Source organism: Antrostomus carolinensis, unplaced genomic scaffold (assembly GCF_000700745.2).
Source record: "Antrostomus carolinensis isolate BGI_N321 unplaced genomic scaffold, ASM70074v2 scaffold20611, whole genome shotgun sequence".
Taxonomy (NCBI): domain Eukaryota; kingdom Metazoa; phylum Chordata; class Aves; order Caprimulgiformes; family Caprimulgidae; genus Antrostomus; species Antrostomus carolinensis.
This window is the reverse complement of record NW_010292260.1, coordinates 5,739-30,661: the sequence shown is the minus strand read 5'-3', so window position 1 is coordinate 30,661 and position 24,923 is coordinate 5,739. Positions and strand designations below refer to the sequence as shown.

At 43.1% G+C, this 24,923-nt stretch overlaps 1 protein-coding gene across 1 annotated transcript in view; it reads left to right on the top strand.

Annotated features, from left to right (window-relative positions):
• Positions 1-379: 379 nt before the first annotated feature.
• The window catches only part of CARS2 (cysteinyl-tRNA synthetase 2, mitochondrial), a gene marked incomplete at its 3' end in the record, with an annotated part of 28,263 nt that continues 3,719 nt past the window's right edge, over positions 380-24,923 (top strand). The window contains exons 1-9 of the mRNA XM_010176899.2: positions 380-491; positions 3,861-3,932; positions 4,575-4,680; positions 5,415-5,498; positions 8,337-8,466; positions 11,211-11,344; positions 16,053-16,120; positions 18,888-18,954; positions 23,941-24,079. Of these exons, the coding sequence (XP_010175201.2) occupies positions 408-491; positions 3,861-3,932; positions 4,575-4,680; positions 5,415-5,498; positions 8,337-8,466; positions 11,211-11,344; positions 16,053-16,120; positions 18,888-18,954; positions 23,941-24,079 (884 nt within the window). The remainder of the gene's footprint in view (positions 492-3,860; positions 3,933-4,574; positions 4,681-5,414; positions 5,499-8,336; positions 8,467-11,210; positions 11,345-16,052; positions 16,121-18,887; positions 18,955-23,940; positions 24,080-24,923) is intronic.

Here is a 24,923-nt window from a genome sequence, read left to right as displayed (position 1 = left end):
AGCGATGTATTTCAGGACTATCTGATCTATATGTCTGTTTGTACTGTTTGCTTTGAGACAATCTCCTGGCTCATGCGTAGCTCCTGCGTTTCCGTGCTTGAATAAAGAGATTCAGCAAAAGAAAATACTCAGGAAATGTGATGTAATGTGTCACTAATGCCAGAAGAGGGTAGGCCGGTTCAAGAGAAATTTGTATGACTTTTGTGCCAGTGGTAACTGGTTTTGGAAAAGCACTTTATGCACTTAAGACCTTTTCATTGCAAGTGTTGGGGTATTTAGATTGGCCCTGTGGCTGTTAGTGCTGTTGTTTATTTTTGTGTAAGTTTATTCTTACTACTGCATGTTTAAAAGCTCATGTTTTTTTCTCTTCCAGCTCCTATGTGAAGTTTGATATCATTCGAAGGATAATGACTAGGTTTTTTGGAATTGAAGTTATCATGGTGATGGGGATTACAGACATAGATGACAAGATAATAAAAAGAGCCAATGAGGTAGGTGTTTGTCCCAAGTGTTTGGCATTTTCTACAGCTACTTTAAAAGGAAAATTGACCTGTTTTGTCTTGGTTTGGTTTTTTTGTTGTTGTTGTTTTTTTTTTTTTTAGTTTTGTTTATTTTAATTAGTAGGTAATAAATGTGGAGATTTCTGGTTTCCCTAGCATGGCTGTAATGGGGCTGGGCATCTGGAGGGCTGGGTGTGGAGCGCTGCCTGGAGGTAAAAGGGTGCGGAGTTGTGTGAGGGGTAGGGGCAGGGAGGGCTGCGGTGCAGCACCCACCACCGGGGTCCCCCAGCCCTCGACTGGGAGGACAGCGGGGAACAAAAAGCCAGGGTGAATCCTCAGCACTGTTGGAGGGTATCTTATCCCAAAAGTAACCCCAAACTTAGCAGTCAGTAGGGTTCTGGCTGTGTTCTGGAGAAGCGTTGTGTGCAGATGATGGTTAAAAGCTGTATGTGTAGCCTTGCCATGCAGGAGGCTGAGGGTGGTTCATGAAAGGTGCCAAGCATCATCTAGCTGCTGTGTCAGCACCTTGGAAAGTTGCATCAGTCTTGTCCAGGCTCATCACTGTCATAGTTTCACTGGGCTAGCCCTTGGCCAGGAGCCAACACAGCCATTCACCCACTTGCCCCCCCACCCCCAAGGGACAGGGGAGAGGACTGGGGGGCAAGGATAAGGAGACTTGTAGGTTGAGATAAAAACAGTTTAATAATAGAAATAAAAGAAAACTTAAAAAAAACCCTATTAAAATAGAAGTGATAATGATAACAGTAATAAAAATGAGTGATAACCCAGTGCAGCTGCTCACCACCTGCCAACTAAGCCCATCCCGTTCCCAGATAACGATTCTGGAGGAGCGACAATCCCAAACCAAAACCGCAGTCCCGGAAGAGTGAGAGCCCGAGCGAAAGCCAGAGAGAATCACCCCCCATTTCCGGTCAGCCCTGGATAATATACTAAGCATGATGGGATATGATATGGAATATTTCATTGGCACATCCAAATGTCAGTTTTGGGTTTTGCTATTCACTGCTCTTCTCCCTCCCAGCCCTAATGCAGCTGTGAAGCAGCCCAACACGGTGGCCTTGAGCTCCAGCAGCAACTAATAACGTTAGTACTTTTATCAGTGTTCTTCTCATAGCAAGTCTCACACTGAAACCAAAACACGGCTCTTCTAACTACTGAGAAGAACATTAACTCTATCCTAGCAAAACCAGGACAATCACCTACATGAAAGTTGGCATTGAGTGTATGAGTAAGTCTTGATAAGACTGGGGCTGTAGGTGGTTCTCAGTTGGATTTTAATCAGGCCTTTTTTACCATCTGAACTTGTTGAATGATTATAATGGTCATTCAAGTTATTCTCTTTTTGGGCCCTGAAACACTAAGAAAGTATTCTGTGTGTTTTATTCTCTGTTTTGAATTTTTCATTTTGTTTTTAGAATCTGTAACTTATGTCTTCTGGATCATAAATGAGTGTGTTGGAAGAAATTGCAGTTGTAAGTTTTAAGCTAGTTTCTTGCAGCCAGAGAATTTGACGGCTGTCACTTTTAAGTAAACAGTTACTATTGCAGTTAAATATAGGGCACTGCACTCAAATGAATACTAGCATTCTGCTTCTGTAGAAATACGTGTGTTCCCTTAGTCCATTTACTTGCTGTTTTCTAAGGCAGTAGGCCATATTAAAAAAACAAACAAAACAAACCCAAAAAACCCCCAAACCCCAAACAAACACAGGCATTTTAAGTCTACATGTGTGCATTTTAAAATTTTTACTTATTGTCAGAACATTATGGAGATGCTGTGTTTGTGGAGGGGGAAATGACATGATGTTTTAAAAGAGTTTGTGTTTATTTACCACGTTCTTTGGTTCCATGAAGTAATCTTTTCATGGCTTTTTTTGTGACTTTTTGAAATGCCTGCTCTGCTCTGTTTGGCTGGCCAAGGCCTCTGCCTCCATAGCCTGATTTTATTGTTGGTATGTCTGTACCTGAAGCATTACAGTGGTAGAATCAACATGCCTGAGCTTGTTCTCTGTGCTCTGGTGGGACTCATCTGGAGATGACTCAGACTAGATGCCCAACTTTCAGGTTTTCTCCTATGATGAGTGTGCTGCGTGCCCTCAGTGGTCCTTCAAGAGAGAGAGATGATTCTCTGTGTTTTGAACATCTGTCTCGATGGGAGGAATTTCCCCATCTTCCTCCTACAGGCACCTTTGTCTCTGATTGAGGAAGCAGCCGAGCTGTCTAGGGAGATGAGCCTGGTTGCTGGCCTCTGGAAGGGCACTGTCGCTGGTCTGTAGGCAGAAGCATGCCTTTGTTTCTCAGTGCTGAGCATCATCTTCGTTTCATTGCTGGATGAGCATCTGGTCTGTTTTCACCAGAACTCCTGCCTTCTCCAGGAGCTTGTCCAAATAGTGGTACCCACCTGCACCCTGAAAATCAGACCCCTTCAGGATGCTCCAGGAATGAATTGGAAGTGATGAATCTGGATTGGTTTTGTTAATGATTCGGTTACCTGCAAGCTGGAGAGACTGACAGTCTGTTGTCTCCTCCCCAGTAGGCTCTCCTCAGAGAAGATGTAAACGCTCGCATTTGAAACACTTGGATACCATGCTTTTGCTTGCTAGGGCAGGTTGTGCCGTTGTGCATCTTTCAAGCCCTGGACTCTTCAGAATATTTGAGAACAAGCGTGTTGTCATGTGCAAGTTGCCTCTTTCCTTTCGGGTTGCGCTTTCTCGTCGCTTCTGCGCGGATCCCTGTTCCTGTCCGTTGCCCCGTGAATGAGAAACGCGGCGAAGGCGCTTGAGAAATGCTGCACTTGGCAAAGCGTGGGGCTGACTTTCAGTTCATTTCCCCTGATTATACTGAGATGTATGAGTAACCATGATCAGCTGAAATAGCTTCTTTTTCTTAATCACTGAAAATTAATATCCTGTCTCGTTCTGCGAGTCTCTGATCTGTCTTTCTGACATGTAGGTGGTATTGGTGTTCCTTGCCAGTAAGTTGAATGAATTTCCTGTCCCGGGTACTGTAGTATATCTTGTCACTGGAAATGGAAGGCCCTCTGAAGAGGAGAATAATGAGGGAGAGGAGGAGTTTGTTATTTTAATCTTTGGTTGCTTTCTCTTAAAAGATATGTATTAATATTTTTGGCAATTCAGAAGCGTAAATGAAATACTACTTTTAAGTTTTTTATAACTTGCATTTCCTCCCCATGAATGTTAGATTAATAAGCCTTTCTGACTCTTTGCCTTGGGGGCTCTGTAAGTCTTCCAATTAGCTATTAACTGTCTGATAAAAGATTGCAATATTTTATATTATTACTTTGATTTATGATTAACTAATCTGCTTCTCTCTTTTTCAGATGAATATATCACCAGTAGCTCTTGCTCGTATTTATGAAGAAGACTTTAAACAAGATATGGCTGCCTTAAAGGTATAGATATTTGAGCTTCTAAATTTAAGAGTATTTTAAAACAATTATTTGGTAAGGAATCCGATTTTGACAGTTTGATCTGAAGCAATAAATTGATTGCTTGTATGATGATGTGTTGCTTGGAAAGTGAGTACTGATTTACTTTTTCATTCTTCTGGGAAGATATTGCACACCTTTTGAGTAGGCAAGTAGGGGCAGAAGTAAACTCTGGATTTGGAATGAACAAGTTAAATTTCTTTAGGGACACAATTTTTTTCCTCCATGCAGTAGAGCCTTGGTTCACAGGTAGTACATGTTTATTATAACGCAGAAACAGCCTGATTTAAAGCATCTGAAACATCAAATGTTCTTTCATTGACTTTAAGTGTCCTTGCTTTTTGTCCAGAATACTTGTCAGAAGCAGGGAATAAGCCACTAGGAAACTTTAGTGGATTTTTTTTTCCATCAATATTTTTTTTTGTGTGTGTATGATCTTAAATGCTGCTGCTGACTTTTTTATGATACTTTTGACACTTTTTTTTTTTTTTTTTGAAAGATAAAATTGAGGAGATTGTTCTTTAAAATTTGTTTCTTAGAGTGAAAGGACTTGTCAGCAGTATGTTTCATACGGGCTACTGAGATGTTACTCTTTCTTCGTTTAAGGTCCTTCCTCCTACAGTATATATGAGAGTGACTGACAATATTCCTCAGATAATTTCCTTTATAAAAACAATAATTGCTAGTGGACAAGCTTATGCAACCTCGCAAGGTAAGACTTATAGCAAGGCAACTGCTTGTTCAGCACATGCACAGGAAATCAGCGCTCTTAGTAATTCTGTTTTGGGATCAGATGAGGTGCCCTGTGCCAGGATTTCCTTCTGCTGATTAACAGACAAGGTGTGAGCAACTCATTTGTGATTACAAGAGTGGGCAAAACAACTATTACTCCATTTCCAAGTTAATTGTAGCTCATTACTTAATATAATTGCTTACTGTAATGAGCTGCTATCTAAGTTCCTGTGGGGAAGTCCTGGCCTGGCTTCTGCAAGAGAGCTGGGGGAACTTCCTAGCTCTGAACAGGAGGTACTGTAAAAGAAGTGCCTGCAAAGCACAATGTGTAGATTTTATTTTTTATTTTATTTTATTTCTTTTTAGCAGAGCTGGTGGTTGTAGAAAGATTCGAGCGCGTTATAACTGGAGTAGCAGTAGGCTACGTTTCAGTCAGAGAGGGGGTTGCTGATTGTGCATGGGCAGGGAAGAATCTGGGGAGATCTTCAGAATACAGAGTTATCCTGTGTGCAGAATAAGCACATGCAGTGAGGTTACTGAAGAGCTGGTAACGTCAAAATATGTGCTACTACTTTTGCTGTGTTTCTGAATTTATAAATCAGAATTTCAAAGGGGAGTGGAAGGGTGCTTTGTTTAATTTTCAGGGAACTGTTCCCTCTTCATCATGAATGTGCCCCATCTTTGCTATAAAACTAAAAATTTCTTTTCTATTAGGCAATGTTTATTTTGATGTTAAGTCTTGGGGAAGAAGATACGGAGTATTAACTACTACTTATCCTGATACGCAAGATGAAGCAGGTATGTTTATGGCACCAAGTGGTTTGTATTAATGCATTGTCTGAATTTGTGATGTATCTATGCATAAACCTTCATTCAACAGTGTGAAACAGTTTTCTAACCTGTTGTGTATAATCTGCTTTTTGGTTAATTAAGACCTCTCTATATATTTTTTTTAATTATTATTTATTGGCACTCACTGTTACCAGTGCAAGAGGAAACTTGGTGGTCTTTTTTCATACTTGGTTCCCTTTATACCTCTGTTATGGGACCCTAGAACAGTAAGATTTTTAATTTTATTTAAATACTTGGAAGTGGTACATACAAACTTCCTAGTGAGGTGGTGGTCTCAGCCGTTGCACTAGCCAGCAGTGAGGTAGCCAAGGGTAACTGCAGGGAATCCTCATCTGCTGTGTTACTGTTTGGGCAGTTGCACCCTTCTGATGCACGCTAACCGGATGAATTTGGTTCTTTCATTACCTGTCACTGGACTACTACTGCTAAGCTGCCTGTTTGTGTGAGGGTGAGCAATCTCTTGCTAGGCTGTGCTAGAGCATGCCTGTGCCTTTGGCTGGATGTTTTTTCCTGCGGCTGTCCAGCTGCTGAGCAGGATTGCGGAGCTGCTCTGTGGTTTCTGTAAGTTGGGTCTGGTCAGGTCTCCGCGTTAGAAAATTTGATGCGGGTCTCCTGCATCCTTTGCACGCTGAAGTTCAGTATTTCTTCATTGAAAAAAATCTGTTTGCAATTACTGCAAATGCTTGGCAGGCTGATGCTCAGGTGAATCGCAGCCAGAAACTTCTCACAGCTCCCTTCTGGAGTTGTTTCAGCATTACAACTCACAGAGGGAATGTGTTTTGTTGACAGTTATTTAGAGGCAGTTACTGACTGGAAAGGCAGCCAACAGCCTCCTGGGCTGCATCAGGAAGAGTGTTGCCAGCAGGTCAAGGGAGGTGATCCTTCCTCTCTGCTCAGCACTGGTGAGACATGCCTGGAGTGCTGGGCTCCCCGGTACAAGAGAGACATGGACATACTGGAGAGAGCTCAGCAAAGGGCCATGAGTACGTTGGAGGTACTGGAGCATCTTTCACACGAGGAAAGGCTGAGAGAACTGGAACTGCTCAGCCTGGAGAAGACAAGGCTCAGGGGCATCTTACCCATATGTATAAAGACCTGATGGGGGGAGTAAAGAAGATGGAGCAAAGCTCTTCTCAGTGGTACTTGTTGACAGGACAAGAGGCAGTGGGCACAGCCTGATACACAGGAAATACCATTTAAACCTAATGGTTATTAACACAAGAACATGTTGCCCAAAGAGGAGTCTCCATCCTTGGAGATACTCAAAACCCAGCTTGGTACTGTCCTGGGCACCCTGCTCTGATCCGGGGATTGGACTAGATCATCTCCAGACATGCCTTCCAGCCTCAACCGTGACTGATTACCTGTTTCTACCTTGTTTCCCCTCAAGTCACTTACAACTAAATTTACTGAAAGATTTTCACTGTTGTTTTGCTTGTAGCTGACAAGGTGAAGAGTGCTTTTTTTGTAGCAGTATACTCAAAAAAAGGCAAAAGAGAGATGGAGTCAACAGATACTGGTCAGCCAGAGCTTGGCAAACTAGTGAGAGAGCCAAGATGAAGATTGACTGGATAGAACTAGGGTTATATTTTTGTCCCTTTGTTTCTTATAAATTTTGAATGATGAAGCAGGTGTAATGATTTTTGTAATGTGCTTCCCTCAATATTGCATGACATTCCAAATAAAAACTGACTTTATATTATCAATAAAGTGCAAGCAGAATGGCTCAAGAAAAATGACCAGATAATAGATCTCCAGAAATAGCTGTGAATCAACATTAAAATATGGTGATATAAGAATGCTCTGGGGGTTGAATCAGACCCAGTGGTACACCGTGGTTTTGTTATCGATCTGAAATAAGTAGAGGGAAGAAGTAAATGTGGTGTCAACTGCTGATAAAACAGATGAGCAGTGTTAAATAAGGGAACTTAAAACAGTGAGAGTTGCTTGCCAGGCTGGATCCCTTAAAGCCAAATAGATGTATTGTTCTGCACCAGTCAAATGCAAGTTCATGTATTTGTCAGCAAAAAAACCTGCAGAGTCCAGAACCCTGTTCTGTAGCTCCTGCCAGGGAGCGATGTGTATCTGACCAGGGGTTAGGAGCCAGCAGAGACAAGCCATCCTCTCTGCTGTGCTGTGGCAAAAAGGACTGTGTCCTTGGCTGTGCAGTGAAGGAAGAACACAGCTGGGGAGGAGACCTCTTTAGAGAAGCCATTGCAGAAAACTATAGCAGAAGGTTGCTACTGTCCAAGAGTAGTTTTGATTCTTATCTCTGTGCTCTTCTTGCTTTTATAGAATCTGAACCAGAAACTGTTTGTGTCCCAGAGAAGAAATTGTGGGGTGTTTTGTGTCTGTGGGTTTTAGTTCGGGTTGGTTTTGTTACCTTTTTTGTTGCAGTACAATTTATTTGTCTTGGGAAATTGGCTGATAAGTAACTAAATGAATGATATAAAACCAGAGAAGGCCAAAAGGACTAAAAGCATAGGATGTACTAAAGAATCTTGAGTCCATCTTTTTAGCCTGCTGAAATCTAATTCAACATACTAGGGGGTTTTGGTGTGGTTTTTTGGGGCTTTTTTTGGTTTGTTTGTTTTTTCAAACGCTTTATTGAGAAACTGGAAATCCATTAAGGGGGAAGGGAAGAAAGTTGCAGGAAAAGAAGTTGAGCAAAGAAGATTAAAATTTGAGTAGCTCACTAAACTCACATTTCCACTTGATTTCATTTGTGCCTTTTTTTTTTTCCTTTGAGACATATCCCATTAACAAATCACTTATTCTTGGCAGTGGATACTGATAAACGACATGGTAAAGATTTTGCCCTGTGGAAGGCTGCCAAACCTCAGGAGCCATCTTGGACTTCTCCTTGGGGAAAAGGAAGACCTGGATGGCACATTGAGTGTTCCACAATATCAAGGTGAGATTTCTTGGATTTTAAATCTAGTGGTTTTTGTTTTCAGTCACAGTGCAATGGTAGCAGCAGTATAGAAGTGTTTTTTTCCAATCTGTAGAAAGCACCAGTTTTGATGTGAATGCTTTGTGCAATCTGGGATGTCACATGTGGCCCAAATGAACTCTGCTCCTCCTTAACGGCGTAGCTGTCTTGCTATGTTTTAGCACTTTCTCTTGAGACAGACTTGAGAATTTAAGATATGATGTGCAGGATCACATGGTTAATTAGCAAGTCTTTTAACTTGAACTGAGTAACCAAAGTTTTAGTGAAAGTTATGGTACCTCTTTCATTTGTCTCCCTTCCACTTCTTGCAGTCTCCATTGGACCTAGTAGTGCTGTGTCAGGAGGACAGGGTATGGGATTCTATCTCTCCAGTGAACATGTGAGATGTTGCTGGCCTTCAGATATCTTAACAGCAGTTGTGGGTATGCATGCTAAGCATCTGAGTGTTACTCAGCTTTCTTTAAAAGTCAGCCACAGTATTAAATACTCTGATTTATCTGGGGCAGTACATTCTGTGGGCATGATGCAAATTGTGCTTAGTGGCATTTTGCTTATAGTTGGTTTAAATTAATTTGCTCTTAATTTGGAGTTTTATTTTCTACAGGGGATGATAGGGTTTTGTACTGCACCCTATTCACTTATGACCTGATTTGTGCTTTAAAAAAAACCCAAACAAAACAACAAAAACCCCAAAACCTCCAGCTCTTGTCTCCTCGAAGATAGATAGTGGTACTTAGTTTTGCATTAGTCTCAAATCTTTTTTGGAAGCTAATAACAAACTATTTAGATCTAGCCCTGTTTAATTTGAGTTTTCGGCCCAAGGTGAAAGTAGATGGAACGGGTGCTTTAGGTTTCTCTTTCATATGCTTTGTTGGTGCACCTGGGATTGTTAGTTATTACTACCTGACTGTGAAAAGTGTTTATAAAGGTGATTTTCTGTCTATAAATAGTTTCAACACTGTGAAACAGTTCTTAAAGTAACAGAAGTACACAGAAAAATGCTGTATTTTAAGTGTAACCTGTGACAGAAGTGCACTCTAGGTGGGAAATGCCCAGCCATTACAAAATGGCCTGTCCCCTAATGTGGTGCTGTTTATAGTCTGCATTTCTTTCTGTAAAAACTTATTTTACTGTGGCTGGATGAGGTCCCTGCCATGTAAATAAGAGTTGACCCATGCAGAGCCCAAGTGCAGTGATCTTGGACTGTGAAAAGCATAGAGCTTGTTTTGGCAAGTTGCCTAAAGCGTTCTGCTGTCCGGGTCAGCTGTCCAAGGCCCATTTTAAGCAATACCTACTTACCTGTCTGTCTGACAAAGACCTCAAAGCACTTTAAGTAAGCTAGATGAACTACTTTTGAGAAGTCTTTGAAGTGTGCCTGGGGAAGGTGAATGAGAAGGGCACTGGTCTCTACTGCAGCCTTGGAGGAGGGAAGCACCTGCTGTGACTTAGGTCTGATCTCTGGAGCTTCCCTTGTGGTGTGGTGGGCTGCTTCTCCTGCTCCTGGGCATTTTGCAGGTCCACTTCTCCTCAGCTCTTAGTGGTTTTGTTGGAGTAGACTGCAGGTGGCACAAGGGAAGGCATGAGTTGGGGCCACTTCTGTGAAGGTCTGTGCTTAAGCTGGTTTTGGAGCAGTCAGGAGGATGCAGAGGGGCACGAGCTTGGGAAATGGCAACAGCTGGTCTTTCTTCTCTCCCCTCTACTTGTTTTCTTTTCTTCTTGTGCCCCAGAAGCTTCTTCAGAGCCATTGTGAGCCAGGGTGTTTTGTCCCAAAAAGAGACAATAGTATATAGCCAGCTACCAGGAGTAACTTGTTTACATGACGTACAGAAAGACTGCGTGTGTCTGTGTGTGCACTCGTGCACATGTGTATGGAGTTTGCCTTTTATTTTCTACTTGTCTTGGCCTTGCATCTTCCTCAGCTTGAGTGTCCCTGGTTTCTAGGCAGTTAGGATTGATTTACCTCCCTGTGAGTAGCTAAGTGTTGTCTTTAAGAGACGGGCAAAATGAAGTTATTAACTTGCACAGCATGACCTGGCAGGGGCTTGCTGGAGCAGTGGAGCAGCCTCGATTCCTGGTGTTTAACCAGAAAGTGCCTAGGTCCATCCTGTTGCCACATGAACTCCTTACTTCCAGCCATGAGTATCTACAGAGAGGCCTGTGCCATGCAAGCCCATGGGTGACCCACACAGTTGCAACTGTGCTCTTGCAATGAGAGGAATGGCCTTGGGAGATCAGGGGCACTGACACTTTCTTTTGACATTATAACAATATAGGACTAAGCTTTTTCTATCAGGACTGCATGCAGTATTGCCTGAATTCTTACAGAAAAGGTGTAAAATAAAGAATAGTAATCCCAAATTTACAGAAATGTTTGTCACGTGGAAGTTTGGTTTGCAGATGAAGGTAGCTGTCTAATACTGAAACTTTATCAGAACAAGGAAAGGAAATGTTCTGCTTGCTGATCTTTTAAGTTTGAAAAATAATTGTTCCTACTAAGAAGAATTAATTGTGGGCAGATATGGGTCCTGTCCATACAAGTTCCGATGCTGTTTTGGCATCTAAGATCTGTGTAAAGTCTTGTTTTAAAACTGCATTCATTAAATTGTACACTTAAACTTATGTTGTTTCACCTTATTCTTTTCTGCATTTCTTTTGTAAAAGCTTCTGTAGTGTTCTACTTACCCATCAGGAAAATGTTGTTACAGTGCCGTGTTTGGAAAGCAGCTGGACATCCATACGGGTGGAATAGATCTCGCCTTTCCTCATCACGAAAATGAAATCGCCCAGTGTGAGGCGTATCATCAGTGCGAGCAATGGGGGAACTACTTTTTGCATTCTGGTAAGTGAAATATTAATCACTTGAGAGGCCTGTAAAAAATATAAGGGTTTGGGTTTTTTTAGATTTGGCATTTGTATGGTATGGAAACAGATACTTTACTACAGTGACCAAGTTCCTGTCCTCACTAAGTGAAGAAACATAAATGAGAGTGAATCTTGGAAATGGAGAACAAATGCCTTTACTAATAAAGCAATGACTGTGAAATATTCCTGAATTTCATCTGGGGAAATCTCCAAGTAATATAGACATTTCCCATGTACAGTGTTTACTTCTAATGAAAAATGTGGAAAGGAAGAGTTTTTCCTGTAGAATCTCATTACCTTTCATTTAAGTTTCCTCAAAATTTGACGGTACCCTTTGTTAGAGACTTTCTTTTTAAACTGCATTTTGGCCATGGCAGTCCTGCAGGACTGTTTTGTAACAGAAAACCTAAACCTGTCCTCCTAAAACCATTGCTGTCTTAGAACTAGAACCTGCAGTAGCTGAAGGTAGGGAGTGGAGGCGGGAGGCGGGCAGGTAGCTGATGGTAATGTTTTAAAAGCACTGAGAACAGAATGGATCAGTCTTGTTCTTGAATGTGTCTCAGCACCAGTTGCTTGTGGGCTTAAAAAAAAAGTTTTCAGTAGCATGGAGAATCAAATAGCCTGTGTTTGTAAATTCAGTGAAAGGCTTTTAATCATGATAAGAAAAGACACTTGTACTACTGGAAAATAAAAATGCTAGAATACGTTAACTGATGAACCAACAAAGCTCATGAAGTTGTGATCCTGCAGAGAAATGTCAGAGCTGGGATGTTTTGTATGGTTTGAAATGTGGGGGAGGCCTTGCAGGCAGATGCTCTGCTGCAGCAACCAACCACTGGATGTTCCTGGTACACAATTCATACCTGTAACTATTTAAATTCTACTGGGAAGCCTTTATATCCACCAGTAGTATTATGTATAGTGATGGGTATGAGAAACAAGATTCGTGCTGAAGACCAGGTGAGTCAGGTGCTTTGGTCTGCTCTGGTCTGGCACAGTCAGTGAGGTTACTGGTGGGTAGAGACAAGGAGGTCTGAGACATCTATGGGCTACATAAAGACCAAGTCACTCACCCCTCAGCTCTGTAGAGAAGTGGAGACATTGAGTCTTGTCGCTATGTTCCCTTAACCCCCTCTAGTGCTCTGACCAACTTCAGTGTCTCTCAGCTTTCCTGTGAAGTGTGAGTGACTTGATATTGCTGTAGCACACAGATGTCACAGACTTTGTTTCTTCTACCAGAAGTGACCTCGCTAGCTATGCCTGATTAATCTGTACCAAAGTGTCTTCTACTCGCTTAGTCTTCAGCATGCGATGCTGCCTGGCATTGTGCAGAACTGCTCCTCGCTGCTTTTGCACGACATTGCTTCTGTGAATCACAGAATGGTTTGGGTAGGAAGGGACCTTAAAGATCATCTAGTTCCAACCCCCCTGCCATCAGCAGGGACACCTTCCACTAGACCAGGTTGCTCAAAGCCTCATCCAACCTGGCCTTAAACACTTCCAGGGAGGGGGCATCCACAGCTTCTTTGGGCAACCTGTTCCAGTGTCTGACCACCCTCACAGTGCAGAACTTCTTCCTAATATCTAATCTAAACCTCCCCTCTTTCAGCTTAAAGCCATTTCCCCTTGTTCTGTCATTAACTGCCCTTATGAAAAGTCCTTCCCCAGCTTTCTTGTAGGCCCGTTCAAGGTATTGAAAGACCGTTGTAAGATCTCCCTGGAGCCTTCTCTTCTCCAGGCTGAACAACCCCAACTCTCTCAGCCTGTCGTTTGTGCTGTAGAGGGCTTTGAACTACCCAGTGTCTGATGGTACTAGCACTGTTCCTGTTGATGGAAACCTCGAAATTTATTATTTCTATTGCAGTCATGGTGGTTCTGGATGGTCAGCTGAAGTCAATAGAAAGTCAGGTTCAAGGTCAGGTTCAAATCTGCAATCTCTCTTCTTGCTGAACCATATTTTCTGCAAGATGTCTTGGTGAACTATTGGAGCTGCTTCCCTGAGTAATAGATGGAGAGTTAAGCCTGTGCTACGCTCTGGGAATTACTTGGACTTTCTTCTTTATATATATATGTGTGCTGTACGGGATGAATGTTGAATTCTAGTTTCAGTTTCCAGTGTAGAGCCTGTTATGAATCAATAGCAATTGTCCAGAGGCTGGTGCATCCTCCAGGGTGTGCTTTGCTCCTGGAGTGCTGGGGAGTTCTCTGCACTTCCACTGAGATGCTCTGGTTACTGCCAGGTGGAGCCTTCTGTTGAAACCCAGCGAATATGACTTTTCAAGCTTGGAATCGAAACTATAGGGGAAATATTATTTGAAACTGACTAAACAGAGAGGAGTACATTTTTCTTAACAAAAACAAACAAAAAAAATAGAACTTGATTCCAAGGGCAATTTGTACACTGAGATTCTGTAGGAGCTGACAGATTACATTCATTAACTCAAAAAAATTTGCTGGAAGACGATAGTGTGAATTATTTAGGGCAAATGAATCCGCTTCAGAAACAATTTATTCTGGTAACAGACTTCAGAATTTCAGCAGGCTTGGAACTGAAGGAGCAATCCCCATTAGAGCAAGAAAATCCCTGCACTGGGAATAAATCTTCTTATAAGGACTTTATTTTTAGACTACTTGTACTCTGGGAAGAGCGCCAAGCCAAAGTTATGAAAATCCTTGTATTTTGTGATTCTTTAATGAAATCATTCTAAGTGCTGAAACTCTTGAAGAGGAATATTATTTCAAATTCAGATGTTACCTGTAGCTTATTAGGAAAACACAATCAAGCTATTTTAAGCTTGGCTGCCTGAAGTGAAGTAAGTCAATATTTAGGCACTTTTGCAAAAGAAAAAAAAAATAATACTCGTACCCAGGCTCTTCTCTTTCTCCCAGAAGTTGGTCTGTGGGTTTTACTTGAGTTGCAAGAGCTGCAGATGACCAGTGCCTCTGGCAGCCTGAATGTTCTTGTTGTTCTAATTGTTTCTTACTGAGGGTCCCGAGTTTAACCATGCAGCAGTGAAAATGGCCTCACCTGCTAGCAGGCAGGATAAATACAATGAAAATGAGATTTTGGGTTGATTGGAGCTGGTTCTATGTCGATAGGTCTCTTGATTCTTTCTTACTCTCTATAGAGTGTGTTGTGCAAACTTAAATTTCCAGGTGGTTGGGTTAGATCTAGAGGTAGCCTTCTTATGGAGGATTCCCACTGCTTTCAATCATTGTCTGAAATAGCTAAGAAGTAAAACCAAATGCTTTTCACACCCGTTTACCAGGCCTGAGCGTGTTGCTTTTGTATCCAGAGAAGCATAATGGGGATTTTATCTGCTTGTGGAAGAGCAGGGGTTGCAGGCAAGGCTGCAAAAGCAGCACTGTATGGAGAGTAGTACAAAAATCAGACAGCTGCTTGGGCTGCTGAGCAAGAAATGCCACCTCTGCCACCACCTGTAAAAGCAGAAGTGTGTTCATATGTTGTCCTTGGAGAGCACTCTGAGGCATTGGTGGCGCTGCCAAATCTGAAGGAATGCAGAGCGCTGGTGTGGTATTAAAGAATAAGAAAAGTCCGTGCTTAAAAATCTGCCTTGAAGTACGATTAGGTGCTGGATTCCACAGGTCACAAAGTGCCTGAAAATTGCTTGTTAGTTGTGGGTGTCTGGTAACTTACAGGATTACTCTTTTATTAGGAGAGGCCAATTAAGGCTTTTAACAACATTTCTGAAAGGATGCCGAGTAATCCATTCATTGGCTGAATGTTCGGCATCTCTCCAGTGCTGTGAATAGCTCGTGTTTCCCATCAGCCGTGGTACCGTGACTAGCACAGGAAAGGCCTGGCAGCGTACAGCCTGAGGTTGCCAGTCTTCTCTCTTGCTGCCACAGAACTTTTGGTCCTGAAGCTGAGCTCTACCTGCTCTCCTAAAAGTGGTGGAGATGGTTACTGCCTTTTTCCTGTACCACAGCCCTGCAAACCAGCAGTCCATGCAGCTATTGAAAGCTCTAGCAATACTCAGAGATTGCATTTTAAAATAAGCCATTTCAAATTAGGCATTGTAAATACATCCCTCCTTCACTCCCTCCCACTTCTTTTTCTCAGTCTCCCAAAGCCTGGAGGAATAGGGAATGTACAGAAAATTTACGTTACATGTAAGGTATTTTGAATGAATGCAATAAACTTCATAGTGTAACAGCCACCAGCAAGTAATAAGATTAGAAAATTGTTTGAGTTTCAAAAATATTGTAATGTGACATCACTGGAAGGTCTTGAAAGGTATTAAAATATTTCTGGTAAGTCAAGAGTAACAGATAAGGTACTTCTCTGTAAAGAATGAAAATTGCTTGCTTGCTAGTTTTTATCAGTTTATTATAAATTCTGAGCAGAGAGATGCTTTGTTTTTTCCTTATTAATATGTCTGCTCATGGTGGTGGTATGGTTTGTTATTGGTTTGTTTGTTTGTTTATTTTTCCTGTGTTTTTAAATTCACCCAGCCAAAGTTGAGGATGGAGAGGTGTGCAGGACTGTAGGCAAACCTGTTGAAAAATATGCTACATGTTGTGTTGAAATGTTTGACGCATATCCATCACAGTATATGCTGCCTCCAGTGTTTCCAGTCTCAAGTGCAGTCTTTCTTGTTCACTCCCCACTTAAAGGCACGCTCATTTATCTTGATTTTTTTTTTTTTTTTTTTTTGTTCTAGGGCACTTACATGTTAAAGGAAGTAAAGAAAAAATGTCCAAGTCATTAAAAAACTACATAACAATTAAGGTAATCTATTTCTGTGAATGGAAGCAATATATGTTTGTAATACGTAAATATTAATTACAGCCCTCTTTTGAGAAAACACTGAAGCATGGGCTTAGCCCTGCAGTGAAAGGCCTGAAGTGGAGTGTTTCTTTAGTGCTGGTGTACCTGCTGTTGCAGATCTGGATGCAGGAAACCTGCTTGGATTCAGACCTTGCTTATAATGTGGGTCTCGATGAGCTGAGAGTTTTTGTAGGAGCAGCATTTGTGCCCAGTACCAGACATCTACATTATAGGTTTATGGTTGGACTCGATCTCAAGAGTCTTTTCCAGCCTAAAGGGCTCTGTTCTATAGTGATGGGTTTTTGTCTGCCTGCTTTTACAAGTGCATGTGCTTTTGAGACTAAGAGAAGAGTTGGATGTTTTTCCTTGTTCTGCTTTAGGTGAAATGGGACATGGTGTCAGCATTTTGCAGGACACCCAATAGCTTCCTGACAACCACACTATGCCAGTGGTCTCTCGTATTTCTCCTTTATTTTTGTATGGTCACCTTGCTGATGCACAGAGAGCTTTGTCTTTTGGTACCCACAATGTGTTCCTGTGTTTCAAAGTTTTTGGTGTAGCCCAGAGCAGGTTTGTCTGCCAGGCCCATGCACTACAGCTGAGCTTGATGCTGGGGTGGCTCCCATGGTGGCTGACACCTGTTGCCAGGAGTGGGTTATTTCCTTCCTTTAGACAAAGCTTGAGGGGCTCTTTCAGCACATATGTTCCCCTTTGACCTCTCAGAAGACTTAATTAAAATCCCTTTAAAAAGGAGTTCAGTATGAGCTGCTTTATTCTTCATTCTCCTGATGCTGTCTGGGTACAGTTAAGCCCTGCCTCCCCGAGGAAAACTACCCATCGCTCTCAATTTTCACAGAAATTTCCCGAGCCTCAGCAGATGTTGTGGACAGGGTGGAGAAATGACCACAAATGCAATGCATGCAGTTAAAAACAATGTATAGAAACATTCCCCTCCATGTCTACAGTGGGACTTCTTTGTGTTGAGAAAATAAAAACTTCAAGCCTGTCTCTTTTCCCCTGCGGGTCTCTGCTTTTAATTTCTACTCTTAGACTTGACTAACGAGTATTAATCCTTCCCTGTGAACGATTTTCAGTCCAGTCAAACAAATTTCTTCCCATACAGCCTTCCTGCATCTTGAAAATTAAGCCCTATGAGGAAGTTGTTATGCTGGCTCCAAAAGAGGGGTGGCCCCTCTGGGACAGGGCCTGTGGCACTCCCCTGGCCACTCTGCATCCAGCTGCCCTGTTCTCCCTCCCCCTTGTCCCCCTCTCTGATTGATTGATTGATTGATTTATTTATTTATTTATTTATTTATTTAAATAGCTGTTGGTTCTGACCCCCAAAATCAAGCACGTTGCGATAATGCACAGCCAAGCAACCTGATTTGAAAGAGCTGTGATACTTTTCTTTGTGCTCCATTTTTATTGAAATGCAGAATTGTTTTTTCCATTTTGGGTGGTCCTTTCCCAAATTTGCATTTATTTCTGTACTTTATCATATTGTTCCACCTCAGTATATTAGTATAAAGCTTCTGGGCACATTGGCTACACTCAGTTATATAGAGTTTATTAAAAAACACAAACAAAACCAACCAAACAAACCAACAACAAAATCCCCAAAATCCCCACCCACCAAAACAAACAGTATCACTGTCTATTTCTTGATTTAACTTGCCCCGATTGTCTCAGTTATTTATATTTTCACTTGAGAGACAGCGTGTTGCTGATGCTTTGCTACCTTCAGTGTTCAGGCCAGTTTAGTCTGGTAGCAGAAGCTAAATTTTGAAATGTGCATCTTTAAGCAAATGACACTTTCCATATTTTCTCATTTGTATTGACTTCTCCTTCTAATTTTCTGTTTCAGTGGCACTTCAGTGTTGTAAACTTACCATCACCAATTTGCAAATTAAACAAAAAAAGGCAGGAATTTCAGGAATGCAGCGTTCACAGTCCACAGTCCCTGTGTATCCCTGTTCACAGTCAATCTGTCACGGTGTCCAGTCTTGCTGAGAGCAGAGTTGGAACTGATTGAATGCTTTATCAGTGTACCTTCCAAGCATTTAAATAGGTTTTTTTACACTATTAGTATAAATTAATTACACTAGTAGTAATAGTAATAATCTAATAAATTACTATTTACTATAGTAAATTATTTGTCAAGCTAGATAAATATTAGAGTGGAATTAATGAGGATTCATAATTAACACAGATAAATTCTAGCAGTATAAAAAAAAAAAAAAGTAACTTTTGTTCACTCCCTATTTTCCTTCGTATTCTAGTCCTGCAGAAAAAGTACACTTTCTTTCTTTCTTTTTCAAGACATCTTTCTTTTTTCATAAAGTTTGCAACACTCAGGAGCTGTCCTTTCCTGCAAGATTATATCCCAATCTTAGTCTGGTAATTTTTTGTAAAGGTCTTTTATACAGTGTGTGTTTGATCATAATTACAAAGTACTTTTCGCTGTCTTATATTTGACATTGTGTGTATTTTTATATCTTGTGTGTGTGTATATATATATATATATATGCACATCTGTCTTACATGCAATTAGATTAGGCTTTAAACCAATGTTATAGTTTAAAGCTTTATGCCTGTCTTAAACTACAGAGGTGGGTTGTCACGTTAGTGTGTCTGAAATGTGCTGCAAATGTAAGGGGATGGAAAGACTCCTGAATAAACTGTTTGATTTACTGCTAGATCTGTCTGTCTTTTTGTGGGTGGAGTTTAGGATTTCCTGAAGAAGTTTTCATCGGATCAATTCAGGATGTTTTGTTTGCGCAGCCGATACAGCTCAGGTAAGGAAAACCCCAAACCCTTATTTGCTGGGATACGCGTGGCTTTCCACTCCGGCTTCCCAGCTGGCCACGCGGAGGTGGAGCCGGCTCTCCCTGCGCTCCCCCTCTGGTAGGTGGCAAGGCTGGCGATGCTCTGCGGGGCTGCTCTGCTGCTCTCATTTAGAAAAGCATATTTTCCAAGGACAGTACTAAACCATTCATCTAAATACCTTCCTGAGCTGCAGTTAATTGCAACTCTCAATTAATTGCACTTCCAATTAATGAATTACCTCCATCTCTGATTGGCATCTCTTGCAGTCACTTGTATTTCAGTCACGATCAGCTGTTTTTGGAGATGTATCTAGGCAGAGCTTTGCCTTATATTCCCGTAGGGCATGACAAGGGCTTGCTAATAACTTTTTATCTCCCTGCTGTGTTATCATTTGTTTGTCCCGTGGAGTTACTGAGTGTTCAAGCAGTTCTGTGGTGCAGTGCAGCTCGCTTACACCAGCACTTGATAATCTAATGATCATCTTCACCTGGCAAACGCTGCTGGTCGGGAGTGGTGTGGGAGATTTTGCCAGCTTCCCTGCCTACACCATGGTGTTTCCAGCAGGCAGATGCTGCTTTGAACTGGAAGAGGTTTTCATATGGGTAGTGTTTTTACCAGTTTACTGGGGCCTTCCAAAAGCAGATGGTAGTTCCCTAACCACTGCTGGGTCATCTGGCTTGTTGGCCATCCTGGCATGGTAAGGGGATGGTGGAGCACGGGGCAGCACCTGCCATGTTAACTCAGTGGGCCTCTGGCTGCCTCAGATAAAGCACCTCTAGCAGCATGGCCAGGAGAGCTGGTGTGGCTGAGGCTCTACGGCTTTGCTACCGTCCATCAGCGTGCAGTTCGCTGCAAGCCTTTTATAGATGCGCAGTCATTGAACTGAGAAGTCTTTTCCTTGTTAATACCTCTAGCTGCTTGCAGGAGCCACCCGTCTGGTCTTCCTGGTGTGGAGCCTCCCTCTCCTCAGGCAGCTGAAGGCATTGGGAATGCTGTGTATCCCTGAGATATTTCAAAGCACGGGGTAGTAAAGAGACTGCTGGTTATTAACTGCCGACCTCCACCATGGTAGGAAGGGAGGAGCAGATCCAGGTGGGAGGTTTGCTGCAGAACAAGCCCCCATTTGGAGCAGGAGAGGGGGTGGGCAGCAGGAAGCATGGCCACTGTGGGGTGAGGTGGTGGGATGGTGGCATGCCTGGCTGTTTTGAGGTGATGCTGCAGGAAGGTGGCACATCTGGCTGTTTCCTCTGGGTCTGTGTCAGGAGAGAAACGTAGAAATATGTTGTACACACATAAAGAGCTCCCCACTTCAACTAGGGGCACTTGGGAGTCCTGAACAAATGTGTGTTTAAAACAAAGGAAGAAAAAAGGCCAACACCTGCAACACTATCATATTTGTGTTTGTCCTGTAAACAACAGCCGAATGGCTGGCAATTTCTAAGCTTGCCACGGGGCAATGAATGGCACTGAAGCCCTGCAGCAAAGGGCTGCCTGCATGCCTTCTCTGCTGCGTATCAGCTGGCTGCATTTGAACCTCTGTGAGAAGAATGTGACCCTTTTTTTTGCCTTACTTCTAGGTTAAATACCTTCCTGTGATAAAAACAGAAGGCTACCTGTGCAAATGTAGGTGGCTTTGATGAAAGGATAGGGTGGTGTTATGTCAGAGTATATTGCCAGCAAGCCACTTGGCAAATAAGGATTGCCTGAAGGTCTGCTGTGCTTGCCACCTCCACCTGTGAGGTAGGGTGCGGTTATTTGCTGTCAGATAAAAGAACAGAGTCAGTCCCTGCCGAGCCAGGTATTTACTATACAGCCTGTCAGTTTGTGTTCCTGCTATCAATTCACTTTGGTCTGAAGATAAGTTTACTGCACTCCTCATCTTGCTGTCTGCTTCTTAAGTATTTTTATTAGAATTGAGATCCCAAGCACCTTCTTGTTGTTCCTGAAAAGGTTTTCATAGCCTAAACCTGATGGTGGTGATTCCTGCCATGCCCTGCTGTGAAGGAGAGCCTTTTGTGCTTCCTAAAACTCAGGTTTGGGGGGATGGAGTGATGTTACTGCACTCCCTGGGTCGAGCCCTTAAAAGATCTTCACAGGCACACAGGTGAGGGCAGTGCCTGATGGTTGGGAATGGCTCATGCTTGGTGCTGTGGTTGGTGTGGATCTTGGGCTCAGAATAGGATGTTTTTGTGGTCTGGGCTACCCTCTGCCTGTGTGTGTGCTGACAGGCACCTGGGGACAAACTCAACCATGGAGGGGCAAAGGCTGGAGGGGCATGTCCAGGGAGGTGCGTGTGTTCTGCGGGAGTGGGGCCCCCCTCCCGTGGGGTTCATTGTCACAGGGAGGATAAAGCTGGATGCCTTGTCTGTGGGGAAGAGGAAAAAGTCGGAGGGAAGAGACTTTGATACAGGACATTGCCTATCCATAGCGTGTCTCTGCAGGGGGTCTCTGCTCCATCACCCTCTTTGCCAACTCAGGCTGGTGGGGCAGAGCTGCTTGGGGTTAAGCTGAGCTCTCGGGGCAGTGGTGGTGATCCAGGCTTCTGGCTGTCCCCTTCTTGGCCTGAATCGCCACCCTTCAGCCCACCTGGGGCTGTTGGGAATGGATCTTTCCCAGGTGCCACAGGCAACAGCATGGTGCCCCACCATCAACGTGCTTGCCAGGCTGCTTCTGGGTGCAGCTTAAAAGGAGAGGTGCCATCTCTGTAGCCCTGTGGGACTTCATTGTGAGTCACTGCTTTTCCTCTTGCATCTCAGTAGTAGTGGCTTTGCTTTTGCAGTTAGGTGGGGGGGCTGTGAGCCTGCTGCAGGCGGTGGGGTTCTGCCCCCAAAACGCTCTCCTGGTCACCAGAACCGCTATGGGGATTTTGTGAACCTGAGTGAACTGTAACATTTTGGACCCTCTGGTCTTTTATTACTTGTTAGTGCTAATAAACATGGTTTTTGTAATTTGACGATGTAGTGACAATGCCCTTGTTGGCAAAGGAGGGAAGGAGTAGGGAGTACGGTGAAGATTCATGGAGCTGGGCTTGCCTGTGCTGCACGGTGGGTTTGCAGTGCCTGCAGGCGCTGGTTTAGGAGAGTGCTGTGGATCGGGGAAGAAGAATGGCTTTAATCAAAGTGGGCTTCGTCAGGATTAACTTTCATCAAGTATTCCTCATGGAGTTCCTGTAACCAGGGTAATCAGTTGAGTAATCTTGGTGGATATAAATGATCTCTTTCAGTATCTCACTGTTTTCTACAAGTCTGTACATCGGTCTTTTTAAAAGCTGAGTAAAGCTTAATTTTAAAACCAGTGTTAATGAGGCTGGATGAGGCAGATTTTCAATTACGCACTAGTGGAGAATCTGACAAATACAAGTGCTGACTTACACCTCTCTTACACTGGGGTAAATCCTGTGGGAAGTCTGTTTAAACAGTTAAGACTTCTTTGGGATTTAGGCTAGTGGAACCAAGATCAGGTCTCAGATCTGTCTGCTTCTGCCCTCTTATATCTGCCCCCTTGCTCAGACTGTGTCCCCATAACACGCTGTGTCTGGGCAGCGTTGGGTCATTGCACAAAGCAGTTGGCTGTAGTGTGTGCAGGACCAGAGGTGAGGTTGCTGTGGAAGTTACAGGTGATGCTCAGTGCTGATGGGATTAGGAATACGGTGCAAGCTGTAGTTGGGCTGTACCTTAGTGCAGCGGTCAGGCATAAAATGGTGAAGCAGTGCTGCACTGGCTGCCTATGGCTCTTTGATACAAGTAGTTGACTCTGTTGGAAGGAATGCATTTAAACTTAGTCTTGTCCCTGGTGGACACAGCTTCCACCAAAGCTGGGTGAGCTGTCTTGTGTGGAGACCAAGTGCTTTTCTACAGAAAATTGCATGTTACTCTACAAATGGAAAAGTTGCCTCCTGCTGATGGCAGCAGGCAGTAAAAGTGAGAGGGGGCCAGTCCAGCTCCTGTGTGTCTGAGAGCGCAGAGAAGGTGAGAGGAGCCTGCTTAGCCCTGACGCAGCAGAAGCGGACGCTGGTAGTTCCCGCAGCGCAGTTGCCTGCTGAAGGCTGAGTCCTGCTGAGTGCAGGGAGGGTGTCCGTGTGCATGGATGCTGTGTTGGCGGCGGGGCTGATGTCGCCTTTCAGTTGGTGGAAGAGAAGCACTGTAGGGTTAGGGCATGGCAGATCTCATCATAAAGCAGAGCTCTGCTTAGGATGTGATGAGTCATTTCCCTGAAGATTTGATCTTTCTTTCCAGTGACTATGAAGAGGCTTAGATGTAAGTGTGTAAGTTGGGTGTGCTGAATCCCATCCCAGACATGCCATCGTGAGTTTAAACAATTTGTATTCTCTCTCATAATCACATTCAAAATTGATATTGCCAGTTTAGCTTTGATATTATGAGGGAATTGTATACCTAGTGCAGAATCTGGACTGCAGTATTTTTAGGGCCATCTAGATTTTAGATGTTGGTGAAGCAGCCCTTTAAGTGCCTGTATTCCTCACAGAGTCAGTGGGGAGGGTTAGGTCTCTTTGGAGGTCTCCATAGACAGATTGTGCCTACCTAAATTAGAATAGGAACAAAATCAGGGGTGAGATCAAAGGTATGTCTTGCCACCTTAAATCTGGGGGGATGCTTAGAAATATATCCAATCCAAATACTTAGGAGTAATAACTTCAAAGAGAGATTCAATAATGAAAAAAAAAAAGTCAAGCAGCTGTTGCTTCAGTCATCTTCCAGACACTTTTGGAATCAGTCTGATACCTTTCTAGTAGGTTATACTTTGTTATATGTAATGATTGTCTTTTATGTTGATTTAATTCACCTACTGCACATGAAGATCGGAGTTTTTAATTAAGTATGCAATTAATTGGAAGAAAAGTTTGCTGTGAAAAATAATAACAAACTTGTCTGTATGTCAGACAACATCCTCTCTATCATAATGCTCAAATAGATTTATTATTTTTTTTTTCTTAGCGGTAGAATTTAGTGATGAGAGCATGGAGGATGCAAAGCACCTTCTTCAGGGAGTCTCCTCATTTATTAGAGATACCAATGCTTATATAAAAGGACAGTTGGTTTGTGACCCTGTTAGAGATGACATACTGTGGGAAAGGTAAGTGCATTTCCTGTATCCTAAAGATTGTGATTATGTGAGCAATAGTTTCCTGACAGGCTTGGAGGACTAAACACTCCACTGTGCCGAGTTCTGTTTAAGAAGCAGGACAAGAAGCAGTCTTCCTGCCAGCCCTCACCAAGGGCAGCTTTTATTTTTCTTATTTCTTTTTCTAGCCAGCTGCTTTTCCTCATAGTCTGTCACTCTTAGTTCACTGTATTTTAAAAATTGGTGTTACTTATTTAGTGTGCCTGTCACTTGCATCTTTGCCCCTCTTGAGTGATGTAGGCACTACAAGGCAAAGCTGTGACTCAAGTTGTGAGGCTGCCTGGGTTGTAAGTAGAACTGTGCATTAGCAACTGAAGAGGAAAGAGGATGGCTGCAGAGTAATGCACTTTGGGCACGTGAGCTTGTAATCAAGCTGACTGGCACTGTGGTGTGGAGCAGAGGAGAGAAGGGGCTACTAAGAAACTGGCCAGGGGCAGAGATGTCCCAGGAAAAGAAGCAATTATGGTGGCTGTGACCCTGACAGTGAAGAGGAGAGTCTTCTTTGTAGTCCCTTAGGAAAACCAGATCATCTTCCAGGAGAGAGATGTCCTGTGTGTTGGGTAAAGAGCTGAGAAGATGAGTGCAGTGCTCTGGAGTTGGGGTAGGAGGGGCATTGAGCACCCTGAAGCCACGTACATGCAGGCATCTCTGGGATGTAGGATCGGACGGGAAGGAGCCTGCAGAAGTGAGAGGTGGCTTCCTTGTGGTGCCCACACCGTGCTGTCAGGGGGCTTGTGGCTGCACCAACTGAGGCTTGCAGAGGGCACTGGAACATGTGACAGGGAAGGGGAGCTGA